Consider the following 20,362-nt stretch of genomic DNA (forward strand, 5'->3'; position numbering starts at 1 on the left):
GGTCTTTTGTCACGCTCTCCTGCCACACATCATATTTCTCATGCAGAAAAACTTTTTGACTATTTATCATATATTTAATATGCTGAAGCGCCCAAAACGTATCAGTCCACACCGCTGTCTCTATGGAACCGGGCAGGAATCAAGAGCGTCTCCTTCTTAGTCGAGCCTGACATTTATCAGCCAATCAAAAAAAGAGGCTACACAATAGCGAATCAGAAAATAGCACTATCTGGGTAAGATTTAACGCAAAAACCAATAAAAAAAAAAAAAAAACATTCATTAGAGAGGGTATTTTCGATGGTCGGTTTGAACAAAACCTCAACACGAAACAGCTTGTCTCTGGATGGGACATTGTCCTCAATCATGACACTAAAAATGTCTGGGCTTGTGCTGAACTGTTTTATATGGGAGCAACATTACACATGATAAAGGGGTCCAAAAAGGTAACAAACACTTACAATAAACACCACCAGTCATTCTCTCTCTCTCTCTCTCTCTCTCTCTCTCACACACACACACACACACACACACACACACAAATTAATAAATGTAAATCATAATAAAATAATAAATAAATAAATAAATAATAATTTGCGGTCAGTGATCCTTACCAAACACAACATCTCCCCATTATTGTTTTTTTTTTCCGGATGTGCTGGGGGGTTGGAGATGTCATGCTTGCCTGTCTTCAAAACAAGAGAGCCCTGAAACTAGTATGTATTGGACATAGTTTGTTAATACTGATAACTGATAGACTGCTGTTATAGAAAACTAATCAACACCACCTGATCAATCAGAATCCAGAATTCAGCGTATGCAATAAATGTAAATTATGTTCTAAACACAGTGATGTATCTCCAACTCAGCCATGAGTCAAGATTCTTAGGTGATTTCACTCAGAAGTCGAATCCTGTGTGTGTGTTTGAAAGTGAAAGTATAAGAGGAATTTTACTGAGCAATTGAGGCCGCTTGTTGCTTGTAAACATCACAGCACTGGTGTATACTTTTGCCATTTCTATAGTAACAGCTCTTTTTTATGGTGTCCATCCTACACAGAGTCGTGGAAGGAGTCTCCATGAAAAATGTAAACCTAACTGGATATAAAGTACATCAGGTTCTTCTTTGCTGAGTGGTGTAAGAGGAATATAACACTTGTGTAATCCTTGTAGCCACATTACTGCCCTGTCTGTGATTATTTCTTTACAACCGTACAACAGAGTTTGTTCTGTTGGGTGAGCAGTTTGTGTCTCATCCTTATGTGTCTTTTTGCACACAGGACGTTGTGGCCGGTGCAGCTTAATGGGAAAAGTGTAGCCATGTTCAGCTTCGAGGCAGATTTGAAGCGAACGCCCAAAGTGTCCCTTGGAGGGGCAAGTAAAAAGGTGTGCTGCCATGCCTCGTCCATCACATCCTCCTGAGCAGTGCTCAGTGTTTTCTCATGTGTGTTAATGAGCTGGTTTGTTTTGTAGGAGCAGAAAGTGTCACTTCTTCACCGGACGCAGGAGGAAAGACGCAAGCGAGAGGTTTGTGTTCTGTCGTGTTCATAACTTGGGATGAGAGTAGTGTACATCACGATCATGCTCTCTTCTCTTCTCTTCTCTTCTCTTCTCTTCTCTTCTCTTCTCTTCTCTTCTCTTCTCTTCCAGGATGGAAGGAAAAGGCTGAAAAACGCAATAATCATCCAGTCTTACATTCGAGGCCTCCAAGAGAGAAAACGTCAAGTATGTGAAACGTACTAGGGGAAAAAGTGATCAAAAGCATGTGCACCCTGACCATCAAACCCATATATGGTTTTTCCTCTTGAAAGCACACTATTGTATAGAATATTTCTGTAGGTTGTAGTACTTTTCCCCTTCACCTTAAATACTCTACAAAATCTATAGGAAAGCAGAAAGCCTTCTCAGAAGATAAGAGTGGAGCTTATTAACAGTAAAGGAGAATTACATCTGGAATCATGTGTTCATCATATGGGTGTAATGGTCAAGGGTGCACAAACTTTGTTTATATATATATATATATATATATATATATATATATATATATATATATATATATATATATACACACGTGTGTATATATATATATATATATATATATATATATATATATATATATATATATATATATATGTATATACAGTGATACCTAGAGATAAGAGTGCTCTGACATACGAATTTTTTGAGATACGAGCTGTGATTCGACCATATTTTTGGCTTGAGATACGAGCAAATTTTTGAGATACGAACATCCAAGCCGCCGCCGCCACCAAAACAAAGATCCCCAACAACCACGTGTGCTCTATTTCCCCCGCCTCAGCTTCACGCGTCTCACTCGGTTAAAGCCGCCTTTCCACTGCACACGACAAACGACGGTCGATAAACATAGGAAATGAATGACTTCCTGGAGAGTCGCAAAGGCGCTGCGTGAGGTGCCGACCATCTGCGGAGCCGTAATTTTCGGATCAGTTAAAAAATGTAACTTGTGCGACTACACCGCATCTGATATACCGACCGGACAGGTTTTTATTAAAACGACCGGCAGATGTTAGTGAGGAAAGAGTGACAAAAAAGGCAAAAACAAGTGAAGAGAAAAGTGATGAAGAAAATGAAGCAAAATTAAATTGTAAATGTAAAGAAAATTAAAGTTAAATGTAAAGAAAATGTAAAGAAAACAGAAATTGTAGCAATTAACTTCAGTTAAGTTAAGAGAATTTCTGTTCTGTCAGGACCACTTTGTCAAAAGAGAATTTATTAGATGATATGCATACAGTTAGTGTTGGTGGTATGGTTCTGTTCTGGGCAAGAATCCACGCACCCGTCTGTGCGCATGCGTGGTCAGAGCGGAGAAAGCAGCGAAAATAGAATAGACCCCCGTATAACAGAACCACTAATCATGCGTAGTATTAGATTTGCTCGCTTACGCGTTTTTGGAAAGTAATAAATGAATGAATTGATAAATAAATAATTAAATAATTAGAGAGAGGGAGATAGAGAAAAATATGCGGAGATTTATGACGTAAACTGGTACAACGAACACAGGTTCCGGCATGGTGGAGTTGGGGTTGGAGGAGGGAGTTTAGATCGCAGCAGCAGCGAAGCGCTAGAGCGGCTCTATGAATGGGAATTTAAATGGTCTGTAATATGGATGTCGTAACCGGATTGGTGCGCGTCGTGGACAGCTGATTAACAGCTGATGCACGCTTGACCACGTGGCCTGCCAGAACTAACGCAATGCTTGATTTAAGTTCGTTAATTTTAGTGAAGTTTAGTTAAGTTCCATTTAAGTGTAAAGTAGCATTATGAGTGTACAGTAGCGAGTAAGTGAACGAAAGTGAAAGTGTACGTACGAGACAAAATTCCTCCTGTTTACTCCTCCCTCAACCTCCATGCGCATCTTCCGTAAAGTAAAACTAGTTTTTTTTTTAACATTCTCTTTTATTACTGTATATTTTTATACAATATTTGCCATTTATAAATACAGGTACTGAACATTTTTCATATTCAAAACACATAAACAAAACAACTGCAGTGGAATTTTGCGAGCTGGAACAGATTAATGGGATTTCAATTCATTTAAACGGGGAAAATTGTTTTGAGATACGAGCAATTTGAGATACGAGCAAGGTCACGGAACGAATTAAACTCGTATCTCGAGGCATCACTGTGTATATATATATATATATATATATATATATATATATATATATATATATATATATATATATATATATATATACGTATATATACACCAATTTGGGATAAGGCTAGAGCTCTGCTGTGTATCAGAATTTGAGACAGATTATATTTTTTCCCTATTTCATTAAAATATGTTTGATTAACCCGCTTTATTTGAGTGTGTGTGTGTTTGTAGTATGGCATTCAGCGGAGCCATTTCGACCGCTGTGTGTGTGAGAGTCAGTGTTCTTCTGGTTCCACACTCCCAGACTCTAGTCTGCTCACCCTGCTCATCCGCCGCTTGCTCTTCTTCTACCACAACAGCAAAGACACACCACGGCTGGTGAGCACACATGCACACACATCCACACACAGAAGCACACACCTCATAATAGATCAAAAAGCACCTTTCCAAAGCTCTACGCAGTAATCGGAACATATCACAGCAGGAAAGATACAGACACAAACTGTAAGATGTCAGGTTGTGATTCTAAACCCGTTTAATTAACATTTATTTTATCTAATAATATTAAGTGTGTGGCTACGGGATTAAACTGTTCAGTTCTGGATGAGAAGGTGCTGGTTGTTCTCTGTTCCCGCAGCTCAAATCACAGCTTTATATTAAATCTTCAAATATGTTACCGTTTCTATAGAAACAGCCACTCACAGGAACTCGTACAGACACACACGCTAAGACTAATAGTGAACAGGTTGTTATTTAATAAAACCTGCAAGCTCGTCTCCTTTGTGAAATTCAGTGTTCAATAAAGTCTGCGGTCACGTTGAGCCTTTTGACAAGAGACAAGGCTTCAATAGTTAACCAAAGCTAATGACTGTAGTTACATATATCTTCCTAAACTCTATTTTAAAGGTTTAAGATCTATAAGTGATGCAATACAAAACACGATAAGCTGATTAGGCTGTCTAATAGGTGGAAATTAGTCTAATCTGCTCGCAAACTTACCTTCGTGGCTCACAGGTTTCTTTCTGCACAGAAGCATTACAGCTATCGATTTTTAACAAAACAGACCTACTCAAATGTATCTAACCTAACTATTTTCACTTGTTAGTGTCCAAAAAACAGTGTTTTACATGCACAGTGCCAAGAGAGGCATTGTCTATAAGTAGGCTGACTTAAAGTCAGTAAAATAATAATAAAAATAATAATTTAATAGTGGTATCCAAAACATTCAATTTAATTCAAATATTATATTATAAAAAAAACATTTTAAAACGTCAATGAACATGTATAATAAACAGTAATAAATAAATATTTAAAATACATCAGTAACACAGATAAACATCGATAAAATCATAGTTAAAGGGATAGTTCACCCAAAAAATAAAATTAATAAAGTTCAAATTATCGTTTCACTACGTTATACGGCATGTTTACATATAATAACGAGGCAAAAAGCTAGCCAGCTTGCATAAAGTGATGAGCATGATGGTTGAACATAACGGTTTGCCTTGACATTGTACTGTAAGATCCGCATTGTCCGCATTGCAGTGGATTGTCTTGCGCTAAATTCCTGTCCTGAGACAAGCACCAGAACTAGCGGGGGTCAAGATTTTTTTTTCTTTGAGCCCCACGAAAATCACTTTAGATATCACTTTAAGACGTGTTGATTCGTTGCGACTCTTGATCTTGAGGAGAAATATGCCGCGCAGCTCTCCCGCGGAGTGAAGAAGAGGTGGAGTTACAAGATTTCTCAGACAGTTGAAGTGTCCAATGGAGTTATGAGATTTGCGTTCAAGCTATTTTCAAGACTTTAGATTGGTTAATCACTTGTAATCACTTGAACTGACCAATGGTATTGATATGTGAAAAAAATATGAAATTGACCAAATTTGGACATACGAGGTTTCTACCCGACAGCGACGATATACTGCATAGCAAACTGTCATTTAATCAGCGAAGTGGAATTACACTAGTAATTATACACTAGAGTTAATTGTTTAGTGCCTCTTCATCAAATTTTTCACTAGTATATGATATGTTGAATTTTTATTTAAGAAGATGTTTATTTAAAGTCTCTGGAAGGAGTCTCTAGCATCAGAGCTTAGGAGCAGTCAGAGGTACAGCTGTAAGCTTTCTGACACCCTCAAGCTGCATTTCTAGATTCAAGAAAGATTAAAAAGTACATAAAAAAGGCACAAGCAGTGTATAAATCCACTGTATTAAAAGTAATAATAGTGCTGTGACCCAGATGTCCTCTATCATTGACTCTTAGATGTGTTTCTTGTTGCAGATCTGGCTGTGTCAGAATGTAGTGAAGCATCATGCTCAGTTTGTGAAGCTGCTGGCTGGACCTGAGAGAAACACCTGCCTATTCCAGATCAAGAAGCTTCTTGGACACTGCTGCAGGTGCCAAAACTTCTGTGTGTATATACGTGTATATGTATGCTAGTGTATGAGGTTCCACCAAACAAAGTTTTTTACAACTGAGGGGGTAGATAAACAATGAAAAGAACATAAACAACAACAACAACAACAAGGACACAAACAATCCAAAACTTTCATCAGTCAAATTTTCATTGGAAAGAAGAAGCCTGTCCTGGGAATGCTGGTGAATTGGGAATACTCCCTGTATGGGATGCATGTTAGAGCAACATATATACACACATTCTCATCTTGGGGCAGTTTAGGGTATCCAAACCACCTCCTGGCATGTTTTTTGGGAGGTTGGGGGAAACACAGAGGATTCCCCTCATAATGTGGTATTCCAAACTGTGGATTGAAAAACCCAATGTGAGCAATCTGATGTGATTTGTTCTGTTTGTTTGGTGTGTTTGTGTCAGACTCCTGCAGCTGTGTGAGGATGAAGGTGTGAATATGGCTGTCCCCATGCGCATGCTGGAGGTGTTTACCTCAGAGAGGACCTACTTGTCCCCTCTGCAGGACGACAGCGCAGCTGCTGCGCTCATAGAGCAGGTTTTGCACTATATGGTTCTGAAAGGTACTTTGCCCCGTCCCACTTTTATTCCAAGCCTGACACAATGAGGCTTCTTCTGTTCACTCGTCTCTCTTCTCATTTTCCTTCTGCAGGATACTACAGGATGCTGTACCTGTTGGCCAATCACAAGTTACCATCCAGTCTGGATTACAGCGATGCCCCCTCGCTTCCTCTGGCACACACACTGCTGGAACACACACTCAAACCACTGCACTTTATGTACAGCTCCTGTCCCAAGGGTGCCAGGTACACACACACAGATTGTGTCAGTTTCAGATATTTAATATGACTCAGATATATTGATAGATTGTGTGTTAGATTATTGTGTTTGTTTATTGTGAGCAGTAAAAAAGTGTGTGTGTGGGTGTGTGGGGGTGTGGGTGTGGGTGGGTGGGTGTTTGAGAGGTCATGTTTGCTCAGTGTGTGGTCTCTGAGTTTAAGTGTGAGAGAGAAAGAGCTTCCACACACATCTCCTACAGTTTGCTAATTTTCTTTCTCTCTCTCTCACACACACACACACACACAGGTAGATGATCCCAGTGCATGTGTACCAAAGTAATTCATAACTTTGATGAAACTTTTCGCTTTGATGTATTGTTTATATAATGTTTTCATGCTAGAGACCTGTAGTTGATCGTTTCTGGTGGGGAACAAATTAGTTGTACATCTCGAAGTGCAATACTGAATTCTTCAGCATAAGCATGGTGGATGTTCATGACCTTGCTCTTGTGTATATCATGTATGCTTTGGTTAATATAATTGTCAAAATTAATTTTGCATAATGTTATATAGACTTATAGATCTCTCTCTCTCTCTCTCTCTCTCTCTCTCTCTCTCTCTCTCTCTCTCTCTATCTATCTCTCACTCTTTATCTCTCACTCACAGGCAGTTAGTGTTCTTAGCCTTTACAGAAGACTTCATCTCTCTTCCATTCACTGAGCAGATGTTTCACTTCTTTGTCCCAGCACTGGCGGACAGAAGACTTAGCTTCCCATTTCATCATTTCCTGTTCTCCCTGCAGGCCAACATCTCCTTGTCAGACAAGGCCCAGTGTCATGCCCCATGGCTCTTATACTTTGTTCTGTCGCTCGGAGAAACGGGCCTTGGTGAGTTGGAGTGTGTGTCCTCTAAAGTCCATGTCTGCTGTTGTCTCCATACTCTGGTTTTACTCTGTGTGTGTGTGTGTGTGTGTGTGTGTGTGTGTGTGTGTGTGTGTTAGGCTCTCTATCAGAAGAAGGGCTGCTGTTGTATCTGAGCTCTCTCCATGCTCTGCTCCCTCTGCTTCCTGTGAGTGAGAGTCACGCCAAATTCAATGTCACACATGACTCTGAGGATGAAGATAAAAACTCTACACAACCTCCTCCTGTACAGGTACACACACACACACACACACACACACACACACACACATTCACAGACATTTCTGTTTACACATCAGCCTTGTGATTAGGTCTCACCCTGCCACATATCTGTATTCAGTTCTCACATCTATCTGTCTGTCTGTCTGTCTGTCTGTCTGTCTGTCTGTCTGTGTGTAGGATGACAACAGTATGTCAGTGCAGTTTATCACACAGCTGTGTGTGCAAAAGTTGGACTCAGAGCTGCAGACGAATGTTCTTCTGTCTCTGGTGTTGAGAGACTCAGCCAGCGAGGACGTCTTCATCATGATGGCATCTATCTGCCACGCCCTCATGGCGCAGCACTGCAAGATGGTGTCCAAAGTCAGGTTGGCACATGCACACATGCACATATTTGGTATAGACTGATATTAACAGAATTACCAGTTGAATTACCACTTTCCTTTCATCATGCATATCGTTGCTGTCGGGCGGAAACCTCGTATGTCCAAATTTGGTCAATTTCATATTTTTTCACATATCGATGCTATTGGTCAGTCCCCACGTGGGTCTGTTATTTTTACAAGTTATTAACCAATCTAAAGTCTTGAAAATAGCTTGAGCACAAATCTCATAACTCCATTGGACACTTCAACTGTCCACCTCTTCCTCACTCCGCGGGAGAGCTTCGTGGCATATTTCTCCTCAAGAAGAGTCGCAACGAATCAACACGTCTTCTGAGGTAAATGTCTTCAAAACACTGGGCTCAAAGAAAAAAAAATCTTGACCCCCGCTAGTTCTGGTGCTCGTCTGAGGACAGGAATTTAGCGCAAGACAATCCACTGCAACGCGGACTAAACCCTGTGCACTGCAGATAAGGTACGGCGTTTTTTTAATTTCCTGAAAAATAACGGTTTTGGAGATACGAGGATTCCGTCTGACAGCGACGATATGGTTCATTCTGTCTGGGAGATTATTTGGGTCACGGCACCATAAATGTTGACTATCATAGCAGCAATATCATCTCAGCCATGTGTAATGTGTAGAAAGGACCAATCTGGTAACAGAACATTTTGACAGATGAGATTTAAGGCCTACACAATACCCAGCAAACTTTACATTAACTTTCCATAACTTACTATATGTAACCATATAGTAACATGAGTCTTCCTGGACAACCTTTCTGTCCAACTTTGCATATATTTCTAACATTTTTTTTTAAACAAAAGCTGTAGTTTTAATAGAAACTTACATTATTGAATAAGAAGATAAGTGTTCTCTAAAATGTCCTCATTGAGCTTAGATTTGATTCTTAGGGAGGACATCAACACTCACACATACTTTTATAATTAATCTTGTACTGGAATTTAAAAAATCTTCCTTTACAGCAAATATCAAATTTCTGGGAAAATAAAATTAAATGCATCTAAAATAGATTAGTCGGTGGGAACAAGGGTGCTGTTTGTTAGATAGATAGATACGTAGGTAGGTACTGTAGATAGAGAGATGATTTAGTGGATAATTAGTTAAGTGGGTCGATGGTTGACTGGTGTTTCGTTGGATGGATAGAGGTATGGCTCAATAGATAAATTCCTAGATGGGTAGAAAGGTTAGTGGGTTGTTGGATGGATGGACAGATTGTTAGGTAGATGGATTGATAGGTAGGTGGGTTGTTAGTTGGATGAGTGGACGGATAGCTGGATGGTAAGTAGGTGTATGGAAGGTGGTACTGAAGCATTCAGGTCCTCAAGACCAGACTGTGTAACAGTTTCTTCCCACAAGCCATCAGACTTCTCAATAACTGAACTGAACTGTACTGAGCACAACATACACACATCATATGTATGGACTGCACAGACCTACACCACATACACACACTTCTGATATACATCCATCAATCTGTTTACATGCTGCTTACATTCATCAAACTGTTTACATGCTGTTTTGCACACTTTATTATTACTGCACGCAATATTGACTGTATACATACAGTAGACACTGGTCGGTCGGCGCTGTTTCTGTTTACTGTCTTTTGTGTACTGTCTTTTATGGGGATGTGCTAGCTCAGTGGTTAAGGTGTTCGACTACTGATCGGAAGGTCATTGGTTCGAATCCCAGGACCACCAAGTTGGCACTGCAGGGCCCCTGAGCAAGGCCCTTAACCCTCAATTGCTCTGGTGTATAAACTGAAATAGACAATGTAAGTCACTCTGGATAAGAGTGTCTGCTAAATGCTGTAAATGTTTTATGTTTTTTGTGTATTGTCTTGTAACTTTAGTCTTGTAGTCTTTTATCCTGCACTGTCTTGTCCTGCACTGTTTGCACTACAGTATGTTGCACAGTTGCACTTTATGCGAATAGGACTGCAAGTCCTTAGCCCTGTCATTGTTTATATAGCACCATGATCCTGGAGAAACGTTGTCTCATTTCACTGTGTACTGCAACAGCTATATATGGTTGAAATGATAATAAAAGCTTCTTGACTTGACTTGACTTGACTTGGATGGGTAGGAGGTTGGTTGGATAGATGAGTGGATTAATGGAGTTATGAATGGATATATGTGTAGGCAGATGAATTGTTGAATGGGTGATGGGGAGGTAAGTGGTTGGTTGGATGGATATGTAGGTAGATGGATTGTGGATAGAGAGAGGAGCAATGTCGAATGGTACAGAAGGGAACTGAATCATCGTATCAGCTGATGCTGTATTGTTTCTCCCTCTTGTTTTGTATTTGAATAATTCTTTACAAACAGAAGGTCAGCGTTGTCACTGCTCATTCATCAAGGTCATTTTTACTCCCCCTCTCAGTGTGTGTGTGTGTGTTTTAGTATACAAGTCATTTAGATCAGTGATTCCCAACCCCCGGGCCGCGGACTGGTACCGGTCCGTGGATCAAATGGCTGCCCAAGAAACATTAAATTGTTTAAATTTTATTTACTGTGGCGTATTTCTCTCGGATTTGTGCGACTTACCATGGACGAGAGGTTAACCGGGAGCTGAGAGACGTCACCTAAAGCCACACCAATACTGCGCATGCGCAAAATATCGGGTCGGTTTTAGGTGACGTCTGGAGCTGGGCGGCTGCAAGCGGCAGTGGCGTTGTAGCTTTGGTGGAGAGAAGGTGTGTATCGCTCTTCTCTCTGTTCACCGGTACTTTCTCATGTTTAACAAAACAACGGAATAAACTGGACATAAGCAACACACTTCGGGTGTCACTGTCTCCTATTACCCCCAGATGGAACCGTCTCGTTGCAAAGAAACAAGCTCAGGGTTCTCTTTGATTTAGCGTTGTAGTGAGTTAAATTGTTAAATCGCTTTATATTCATTTTTTGGTGTAACTGTATTTTATTTTAAAGGCATGTTAAAATACATTCATTCATTCATTCATTCATTTTCTACCGCTTATCCGAACTACCTCGGGTCACGGGGAGCCTGTGCCTATCTCAGGCGTCATCGGGCATCAAGGCAGGATACACCCTGGATGAGTGCCAACCCATTGCAGGGCACACACACACTCTCATTCACTCACACAATCACACACTATGGACAATTTTCCAGAGATGCCAATCAACCTACCATGCATGTCTTTGGACCAGGGGAGGAAACCGGAGTACCCGGAGGAAGCCCCCGAGGCACGGGGAGAACATGCAAACTCCACACACACAAGGCGGAGGCGGGAATCGAACCCCCAACCCTGGAGGTGTGAGGCGAACGTGCTAACCACTAAGCCACCGTGCCCCCCTGTTAAAATACAATTTAATTAAAATGATTAAATCAAAACAATCTAAATTATAAACAATCAACGTCCCCCTCCACAGCGGGCCGCGGTAAAATTATCAAACGTTGACCGGTCTGCTGCGATAAAAAGGTTGGGAATCACTGATTTAGATGACCTGCTTCATTTTGCCTTATCTGCTATATTGGTTAATTCTGGAACACGTTTTTGTGGTTTCGTACATGTTGTTAGTTGTACAGTGAAGCAACATGTTTTTTTGTTGCGCTTTAATTCTCGAATTTTTAATTCTCAGGGACTTCACATGAATGGATGAAGAAAAAACTGTTCTAATAATATTCAGATTTATAACAAACAATTATACTACTTTTTATTTAAAAAAAAACTGATATTTTAGCTCTAAAATTATGTTAAACATAACATGCTGTTTATTAATAAATAAAACGTGTTTATTGTGGGATTTTTAACAAAAATATAACATCAAGGTCTGGAGTGTGTTTTTCTCTTCTTCAGATCCTTTTTCATTAATTTTATAATGTCTGACTATTATTATAATACTTAGATACAAACATTAAAACTACAACATCTCATTAGAAGCACAAAAAAAAAAATAGGTTGTTGTATTAACCCTAAAATACATTGTGTTTGTTAATGATCACACACACAGAGTAATAAATAGAAAACATTGAAAATGTTGCAGCTGTAAATTGCTCCTTCACGTCATGGCATCCTATCAGGTTTTGAAGTGTTGTGATTTCACACGTATTATTTCATTTGCCAGTCATAATGTTAGAGCAGTGGCAGCCACCTGTAAAACAAAAAGGCCGTAGAACCACAATGTTACACTAAAACCACAAAATTACATTAAAAGCACCCTGTTAGATTTTGACCACCAGACAGCATTGTATAAATATGAAAAAAAAAAACAATTATAAATAAAAAATCATAATGATAATTTCTATTTAATTTTCATGTATTCATATTTTTTTTAATTATTTTTATTATAATAATGTTAATTGAATTTATTATAATTCTGTCCTCTCCAGGCTACTGTACAGTTTGGCCTTCAATGCTCGCTTCCTCAGACACCTGTGGCACTTGATAACGTCCATTAGGACCAAAATGATCACAGGGTGAGTGTTAGCACTGCTGACATCATGCCTCGTGAAGCTCCAAACACAGGTGGATAATTGTGTGTGTCTGTGTGTGTGTGTGGGGTGAGGGGGTTTCAGGTCTCCAGTGCCGTTACTGCAGCTGATGTCTCGTGGCTCTCCCATGTCTGCTGATGACTCAAACAGGATCATTTCTCTCTTCTACCTGTTCAGCTCCCTGTTCAGCCACTTGCTTATCTCCATCCACGACAATGATTTCTTTGTGGAATTCATGGATGGTAACAGCGCACACACGGACACACACACATACATACACACACAGAGTGAGGGAACTTGTTTTCTAGATATGTAGCTGTAAATAAATACATGTATGACATGATGTTGTCTAGTGAATAAACCTGTCACTGGAGTAGAAGAGGACACACCCACTCAGGGATGTGTTGTTATTCAGGGTGTCACGCTTAGCCTATGAGGGTGGAACACAACACACCAGGACAGTTCACTCTTTGTGCAGGTTTATTAACAGTGCTCTTTCAACCAAAGCATAAATTTTCGAAGAAAAGGTTATATTCAGTGAGTTACGGTGTGGCGCTGTCGTGGGCGGCTCCTCGGTGGCTGGCGCAACAGGCTAACAGCAGTGTCCAGGTAGCTGAAGGCCAGTAGCAGTGTCTAGTGTTAGTGTCTACTGGCACTCATACTCTGTGTCCAGGGGTTGTTCTGTGAAGAAGGAGAAACGTACATTAGTATGACCATTACTCCTCTCTTACCTCTACCGTGACACTGAGTCCCATGCTGCTCTCTTTGCTTCTCCTGGAGGGTGAGAATGCTGTGGATATGCACTGATTAGCACACTTTTTGGCGCACTTTTCCCGGCCCACATCATGGCCATACACTTCCTAGCTGTTCAAAACATCTGTGGTGCTGATAAGGCACTGTTCCTTCAGTACCCCAGGAGTAGTAGCACGAGGAGCATGAAAATGTCACAGTAGAGAGGAGGTGCAGGCTTCACAAGGTAGTAACTCTGCTTTATCACAATCATGTAGATGATTATTTTATTCTTTCCACAGCGCAACACAATTTTTAATTTTTTTTTACTGAATAAACATTGAACTGAACTCTAATCACTGCAGTAAATTGTCTTTCTTGTTGTTTGATGCTGTGTAGGTCAGAGACAGGCATCCATAATGCCATTCTCTCTCCCTGAGTTGGTGACTCTGTCCCGCTGTTTGCGTGACGCGTGTCTTGGGATCATCAAGCTGGCTCATCCTGAGACTAGAAGCGGCTACAGCGAGGAATATGCAGCCATGTTCCGCAGCGTTGGAGTCAAAACAAGCAGCCAAGTACAGCAGAGTGTCCAAAATCAGCAGAAACCCTGGGTCCAGCTGTTCAAGGTCACAACACAGACCACATGACCTTCAACCTTTACAGTTTATCATAAACATCACGTCTCTTGCTCTCTGCCTCACTCTCTCTTTCTCTCTATTGCTTTCTCTCTCTTTTTTGCTCTCTCTCTCTCTCTCTCTCTCTCTCTCTCTCTCTCTTCATTGCTTTCTCTCTCTCTCTTTCACTTTATTGTTTTCTCTCTCTCTCTCCCTCTTTAATGTCTCTCTCACTCTGTAATCATTCTGTAATCTCTCTATTGAGTTGTGTTCTTAATAAAAAGTACAACTAGCTGCCCCTCGGTAGCCTGAAACGAGCCTCTAAAAGCAGAAAAAATGCATTTCCAAAATTGAAGGCGGGATTTACAGCCGGCTGGCCTGCTTCTGACCCCGCCCTTGCTAATGTTAGCCTCGGCTGCACACATGTCCTTCCGCTGTGTTTTATCACCCCTATTGTCCCGGCCATCCATTTAATCGAAAGAAGCTAATTAAATGAAAATGTTCAACTAAGCTCGTATTAATATCGCTGATGAAAGACTGACTCTTGGCTGTGTTTGGAGAAGTCTGTTATGGTCTGCACTTAACGTGATAACCAGCACTCATTTCCCGAGGTTTCCTCCTCTGTCTGCCTCCAGTAGTCGAATGACAAGATGGAGTTTTGCACTTGCTGTTATTACCTCAGTGTTATTAGTGCTGCAGGATCGATGACCATCTGCGCCTCTTCTTCCCTCCTTATATATATATATATATATATATATATATATATATATATATATATATATATATATATATATATATATATATATATATATAGGGAAGAAGCTGTTTGGGAGATGATCAGGCCATCACTGTGCAGTATGGCACTCTTACAGAGCCTTTGAAATAGCTGAGGATTATGGGTTTGGGCTGTAGTCAGATTGTCCAAAGCTCTTTCACTTCTCCAGGACATTAGAGTTCAGAGGTAATCAATTAAAAATAAAAGCAGACAGGAGAGTGAACATCGGTGCCTAGTGTGTGTGTGTGGTTGATTACGAGTGCAGGCTTCTCTGTTACAGCTCATCTGTCTTCTCCATCTACCAGCAATTGCTCACTAATGACCCTAATGCTGCCCTTTTACATTTACAGCATTTGGCAGACACCCTTATCCAGAGCCATGTACATAAGTGCTTAAATCTCTATCATTGGATACATTAATGCTGGTTCAGTAGGTTACATACTTAAGATTCTGTTAAATAAGTAATTATGTGCATATCCCACCTACTGGGTCTTCTTCAGGCAAATGGAACACACTTGTTAAAAGGTATATATAGGCCTTGCAATCAACTGACCCACCCTGTGATTTCAATTAGCTTGATTGGGTCTAAACAAGCCTATTAGCCCCATCCTTTACTCAATTAAGAGAACACTTTCTTAGAAAAACACTACAATGGAAGAAACAGCTCCACACATACACATAAGCCCAAAACAACATGAAAACACCACCCCACATATGCACAAAAGACCACCAAAAATAGTCAGCAAAGAAACAGACAATTTCCCACAAAAAATACATACATACACATATACATACATACATATTACATGCACACATACACACATATACATGTGTATACATATATACACACGTATATGTGTGTATGTGTGCATGTAATATGTATGTATGTATATGTGTATACATATACACATATACATATGTATGTATGTATGTATATGTGTATATGTATACACATATACAAACATACATATTACATGCACACATACACACATATACATGTGTATATATGTATACACATATACACACACATATACACATACAACACGGGCAGCGAATTAAATAAATAACGTGTGGTGCTACATGTGATAACACCACATATAGATAATGTCTTGCCAGTGTGTAGATGATTAAAGTTTTTGCACTTATGGGTACACGAGCACTGGGCACAACTGCTACATCTGTAGTTACCATCTGGCATACTAAGAAAAGACATTGTGGATTGCGGACGTATATCATTTTTAACCAGGAGGTCTTTTAAGTTAGGGGCACTCTTAAAAATTTGCTTAGGTTTTTCTTGGAATATTCTGATTAGTTTAGGGTCCGAATCAATAATGTGCCAATGTTTTTAAACAGATTTTCTAAATTCTGATACAAGTGGGGAATATTTTATGCATCATAAAGGGGACTTGTTTGGATTTTTAGTGCACTTATTTGATCGAAGACACTCATTTTGTGTTAACTGATCAAAACGTTTTTTGGCCAAATCAACAAAATCTTGTTTATACCCTCTATTGAGGAATCTTTTTGTCAAGTCTGCAGCCTGCTTTGAATAAGATGTATTATCGCTGCATATTCTACGTACACGATTAAACTGACTGATCGGAAGACTGTTTCTTCCATTGTATTGTTTTTCTATGAAAGTGTTCTCTTAATTGAGTAAAGGGCGAGCTTTAACTGATAAGCAATCATCCATGATGAAATTTCTGCCAGACATGCTGAGATCCGATAAGAAGCTGTGGTATCTGAGGTGGGAAAAAGAGGATAATTTGTGCATCATCAGCATAGCAGTGGTAAGAGAACCCATGTGAGGAAATAACTTCACTAAGTGAGTGAGTAAACAGGAAGAAAAGGAGAGGACCAAGTACTGAGCCCTGTGGACACTAGTGAATAGTCTGCATGGAGCTGATGTCACTCCCCTCCATGTTACCTGATATGAGTGTCCTTCCAGGTAGGAAGCGAACCATTCCCAAGCTGATCCACAAATCCCAAGACTCCTGAGGGTGGATAAGAGAGTCTTGTGGTTGACCATATCAACCACTGGTGAAAGGTCAAGGAGGATAAGGACGGATGACAGTTTGGCTGATCTAGCAGCATGTAGTTTCTCAGAGACATCCAAAAGGGCTGTCTCTGTGGAATGAGCTGCTTTAAAGCCAGACTGTTGGGACCTTGGAGGTTGTTCTGTGAGAGAGAGACACACAGTTGATTATATTTTATTATTTTTTATTTATTTATATTTTATTAAACAAGAATATTTGAAAGAAACGAGAGAAGTGATACCGGTCTGTAGTTACTGATGTCTGATGGATCCAGAGTAGGTTTCTTTAGAATGGGAATAACCCTTGCTCTCTTAAAAGTAGTTGGTACCTGACCAGATGCTATGGATCTATTGATGATGGTGGTAATGAAGGGCAGAATGTCTTGCAAGATGGTCTGGAGCATAGTGAAAGGGAGTGGATCCAATGGGCATGTGGTATAATTGCAAGACTGGACGAGTTGTAAAATCTCTTCTGCTGCTACAGTTGAGAAATGATACAACAAAGGAGTGGGGGAATCCATACTGTGAGATGTAAGTGCAGTCATGGCAGAAGTGAAGTACCTGGAGATTTCCTCAATCTTCTCATAGTAGAAAGAAGCAAAGTCTTCTGCAGTCAGGGAGGATGAAAAAGGTGTAGCCAGGGGATTGAGTAGAGAAGAAATGATGTTGTAGAGCTTCCGAGGATCTTGTGATGAAGCTTCAAGCTTTTCTTTGTAGAAGGAAGTCTTGGCAGAAGTTACATATGAGGAGAACTTGGCCAGGAGTGTACGTTAATAATCAAGATCTGCATCAAGTTGTGATTTCTTCCACTTTCTCTCTGATGATCTTAGCTCTCTTTTATTGTTGCGCAGCACATCTGAAAGCCAAGGAGCAGAACAAGAAGGTTTCTTGGGTTTAGTGGACAGAGGGCAGAGAAAGTCCATAGTTGAGGAAAGAAATGAGAGGAAAGTATCTGTGGCTGAGTCCAAGGGTAGTGAGGAAAAAGACTCAGGATCAGGAAGGGAAGAAAGTGTGCCAGAAGCTACAGAAGGAGGGGAGACAGAGTGAAGGTTGCGGTGGGTAAGAGCGAGGGGGAGAGAGGTAGTTTTAGGTAGGATGGGGAGAGTGATGGTGAAGGATACCAGGTGATGATCAGAGATGTGTAATGGAGTAGCAGTCATGTCTGTAGCTGAAAAAGGTCCATGACATTTCTTCCAGGAAGTCTCCTAGGGCACGAGGAGGGCAGTAGACAACAATGATAACAAGTTGATTGGAAATGTGTCTGAAATGGAATGGAATTCAAAAAAGGAGATGGTTAAATGAGACAAGAGTAGAGGTGTAAAACACCATCTCCTTGACAACAATAAACCTGTACCACCACCCCTGCGTGTTTCTCGTGGTGAGTGAGAGAAAGCATAGGCAGAGGATAAAGCAGCTGGTGTAGCAGTGTTCTGTGGGGATATCCAGGTCTCTGTTAGCGCAAGAAAATCAAAGGAGTAATGGGAAGTTAAAGCAGAAATAAAATCAGCTTTCTTTACAGCAGACTAGCAATTCCAGAGCCCACCTACTGTACCACCACTGTTTGAGACTTGCACAACAGATGAGTAGATGAGGTTACTGGGATTGTGACCACAATTATGTTACAATGTGTTCGAGAAATACTTACAAAGGTTTATGTCTTTATGCCTCGATTGAGGCGATCAGAAGGTCAGCCTGGGCTACATTGCACAGTTCATTGCATAACCTTTTTTTTTTGTTTGTTTCAGGTGAGCGCCAACCTACTGAAGATGTTGAAGGCGAGGGACATCAGCAGGCCATTCTGCCCCAAGGGTCACTGGCTGTCCGATGAGGTCAAGATCAATGCTGATAAGGTGCACACAATCGTCATATGTCTCTGTGAACCAAAGTAATCCAGAGAATAAACAGAGCTGCATTCTGATTGGTCAGCTCTGGCTGTAGTGCAGCTGGAAATTGTAATGTGCTCTGTGTAATGTTATTGTTTCCATAGTAACAGCACACTCACAGTGTGAATGTTGATACGATGAAATTTTCTTTAAGGAGATGTTTGTTTTACCTTTAGGGAAGTAGTCTCTGTTTGTAACAAATTCAACCAAAACTAACAACAATTAAAACTGAGATTTAAACTAAATCCCAAGTTAGCCATTTAAATCAAGACCGAAAAAAAAAAAATAAGCTGAACAACAAATACTTTTATATTTAATTAGAATATTTCTTCAAAAAGAATTTTTGTGTTAGGATGTGAAAACAACTCTGTTTTCTTGATGAACATCTCAACAGCCGTATCCTATTTTGTTTTTTGTTCTAAACAGTTCATGCTGTACGTTCTTTCTGCTCGAAACATGTGGAGGACAAGTCGTATGGACCCCTTGGCTCTAAAAGGTGAGGTCCTGCCTTATCAGTCTGTGTGATTTACTGATTTTCTGATAATGCCATGATGAGTTCAATTCAATACAACTTTATTTGTATAGCGCTTTTAACAATTGACATTGTCTCAATGCAGCTTCACAGAACATAAACATAATGCAAAAGGTTAATGTAAAGAATAATATTAAGATTAATATAATAGAGAAATCTAAGATTAATATACTATGTATGTATATATATATATATATATATATATATATATATATATATATATATATATATATATATATATATATATACATTGATACCTTGAGATACGAGTGCTTTGACATACGAATTTTTTGAGATACGAGCTGTGATTCGAGCAAATTTTTGCCATGAGATACGAGCAAATTTCTGAGATACGAGCATCCGAGCCGCCGCCGCAACAAAGATCCCCAACAACCATGTGTGCTCTGTTTCCCCGCCTCAGCTCAGTTAAAGCCGCCTTTCCACTGCACACGACAAATGGCGTTGATAAACCGGAAGTCATTCATTTCCTATGGAGAGTCGCAAAGGGGCTGCGTGAGGTGCCGACCATCTGCGGATCCGTAATTTTCGGATCCATTTTAAGCGCTGGATCTGTTAAAAAATTTAACTTGTGCGACTACACTGCATCCGATATGCCGACCAGACAGGTTTTTATTAAAACGACCGGCAGATGTTAGTGAGGAAAGAGTGACAAAAAAGGCAAAAACAAGTGAAGAGAAAAGTGATGAAGAAAATTAAGCAAAATTAATGTTTAAAGAAATTAAATTAAAGAAATGAAAGAAAACAGAAATTGTAGCAATTAAGTTCAGTTAATTTAAGAAAATTTCAGTTCTGTCAGGACCACTTTGTCAAAAGAGAATTTATTAGATGATATGCATACAGTTAGTGTTGGTGGTATGGTTCTGTTCTGGGCAAAAATCCACGCACCCGTCCATGCGCATGTGTGGTCAGAGCGCGGAGAGCAGC

General features: G+C 40.0%; 1 protein-coding gene across 1 annotated transcript in view; it reads left to right on the top strand.

Moving 5' to 3' along the window:
- The first annotated feature begins 1,287 nt into the window (after positions 1 to 1,287).
- Positions 1,288 to 20,362, top strand: part of LOC132842455 (ubiquitin-protein ligase E3C-like) — a 64,966-nt gene continuing 45,891 nt past the window's right edge. Inside the window, exons 1-15 of the mRNA XM_060865128.1 lie at positions 1,288 to 1,382; positions 1,470 to 1,523; positions 1,647 to 1,721; positions 3,871 to 4,017; positions 5,927 to 6,042; positions 6,477 to 6,634; positions 6,724 to 6,877; positions 7,517 to 7,737; positions 7,851 to 8,002; positions 8,170 to 8,357; positions 12,748 to 12,834; positions 12,934 to 13,091; positions 13,978 to 14,204; positions 18,748 to 18,852; positions 19,312 to 19,381. Coding sequence (XP_060721111.1) covers positions 1,317 to 1,382; positions 1,470 to 1,523; positions 1,647 to 1,721; positions 3,871 to 4,017; positions 5,927 to 6,042; positions 6,477 to 6,634; positions 6,724 to 6,877; positions 7,517 to 7,737; positions 7,851 to 8,002; positions 8,170 to 8,357; positions 12,748 to 12,834; positions 12,934 to 13,091; positions 13,978 to 14,204; positions 18,748 to 18,852; positions 19,312 to 19,381 — 1,978 coding nt within the window. The 5' untranslated portion in view covers positions 1,288 to 1,316. The remainder of the gene's footprint in view (positions 1,383 to 1,469; positions 1,524 to 1,646; positions 1,722 to 3,870; positions 4,018 to 5,926; positions 6,043 to 6,476; positions 6,635 to 6,723; positions 6,878 to 7,516; positions 7,738 to 7,850; positions 8,003 to 8,169; positions 8,358 to 12,747; positions 12,835 to 12,933; positions 13,092 to 13,977; positions 14,205 to 18,747; positions 18,853 to 19,311; positions 19,382 to 20,362) is intronic.

Source organism: Tachysurus vachellii, chromosome 3, assembly GCF_030014155.1.
Source record: "Tachysurus vachellii isolate PV-2020 chromosome 3, HZAU_Pvac_v1, whole genome shotgun sequence".
Classification (NCBI taxonomy): domain Eukaryota; kingdom Metazoa; phylum Chordata; class Actinopteri; order Siluriformes; family Bagridae; genus Tachysurus; species Tachysurus vachellii.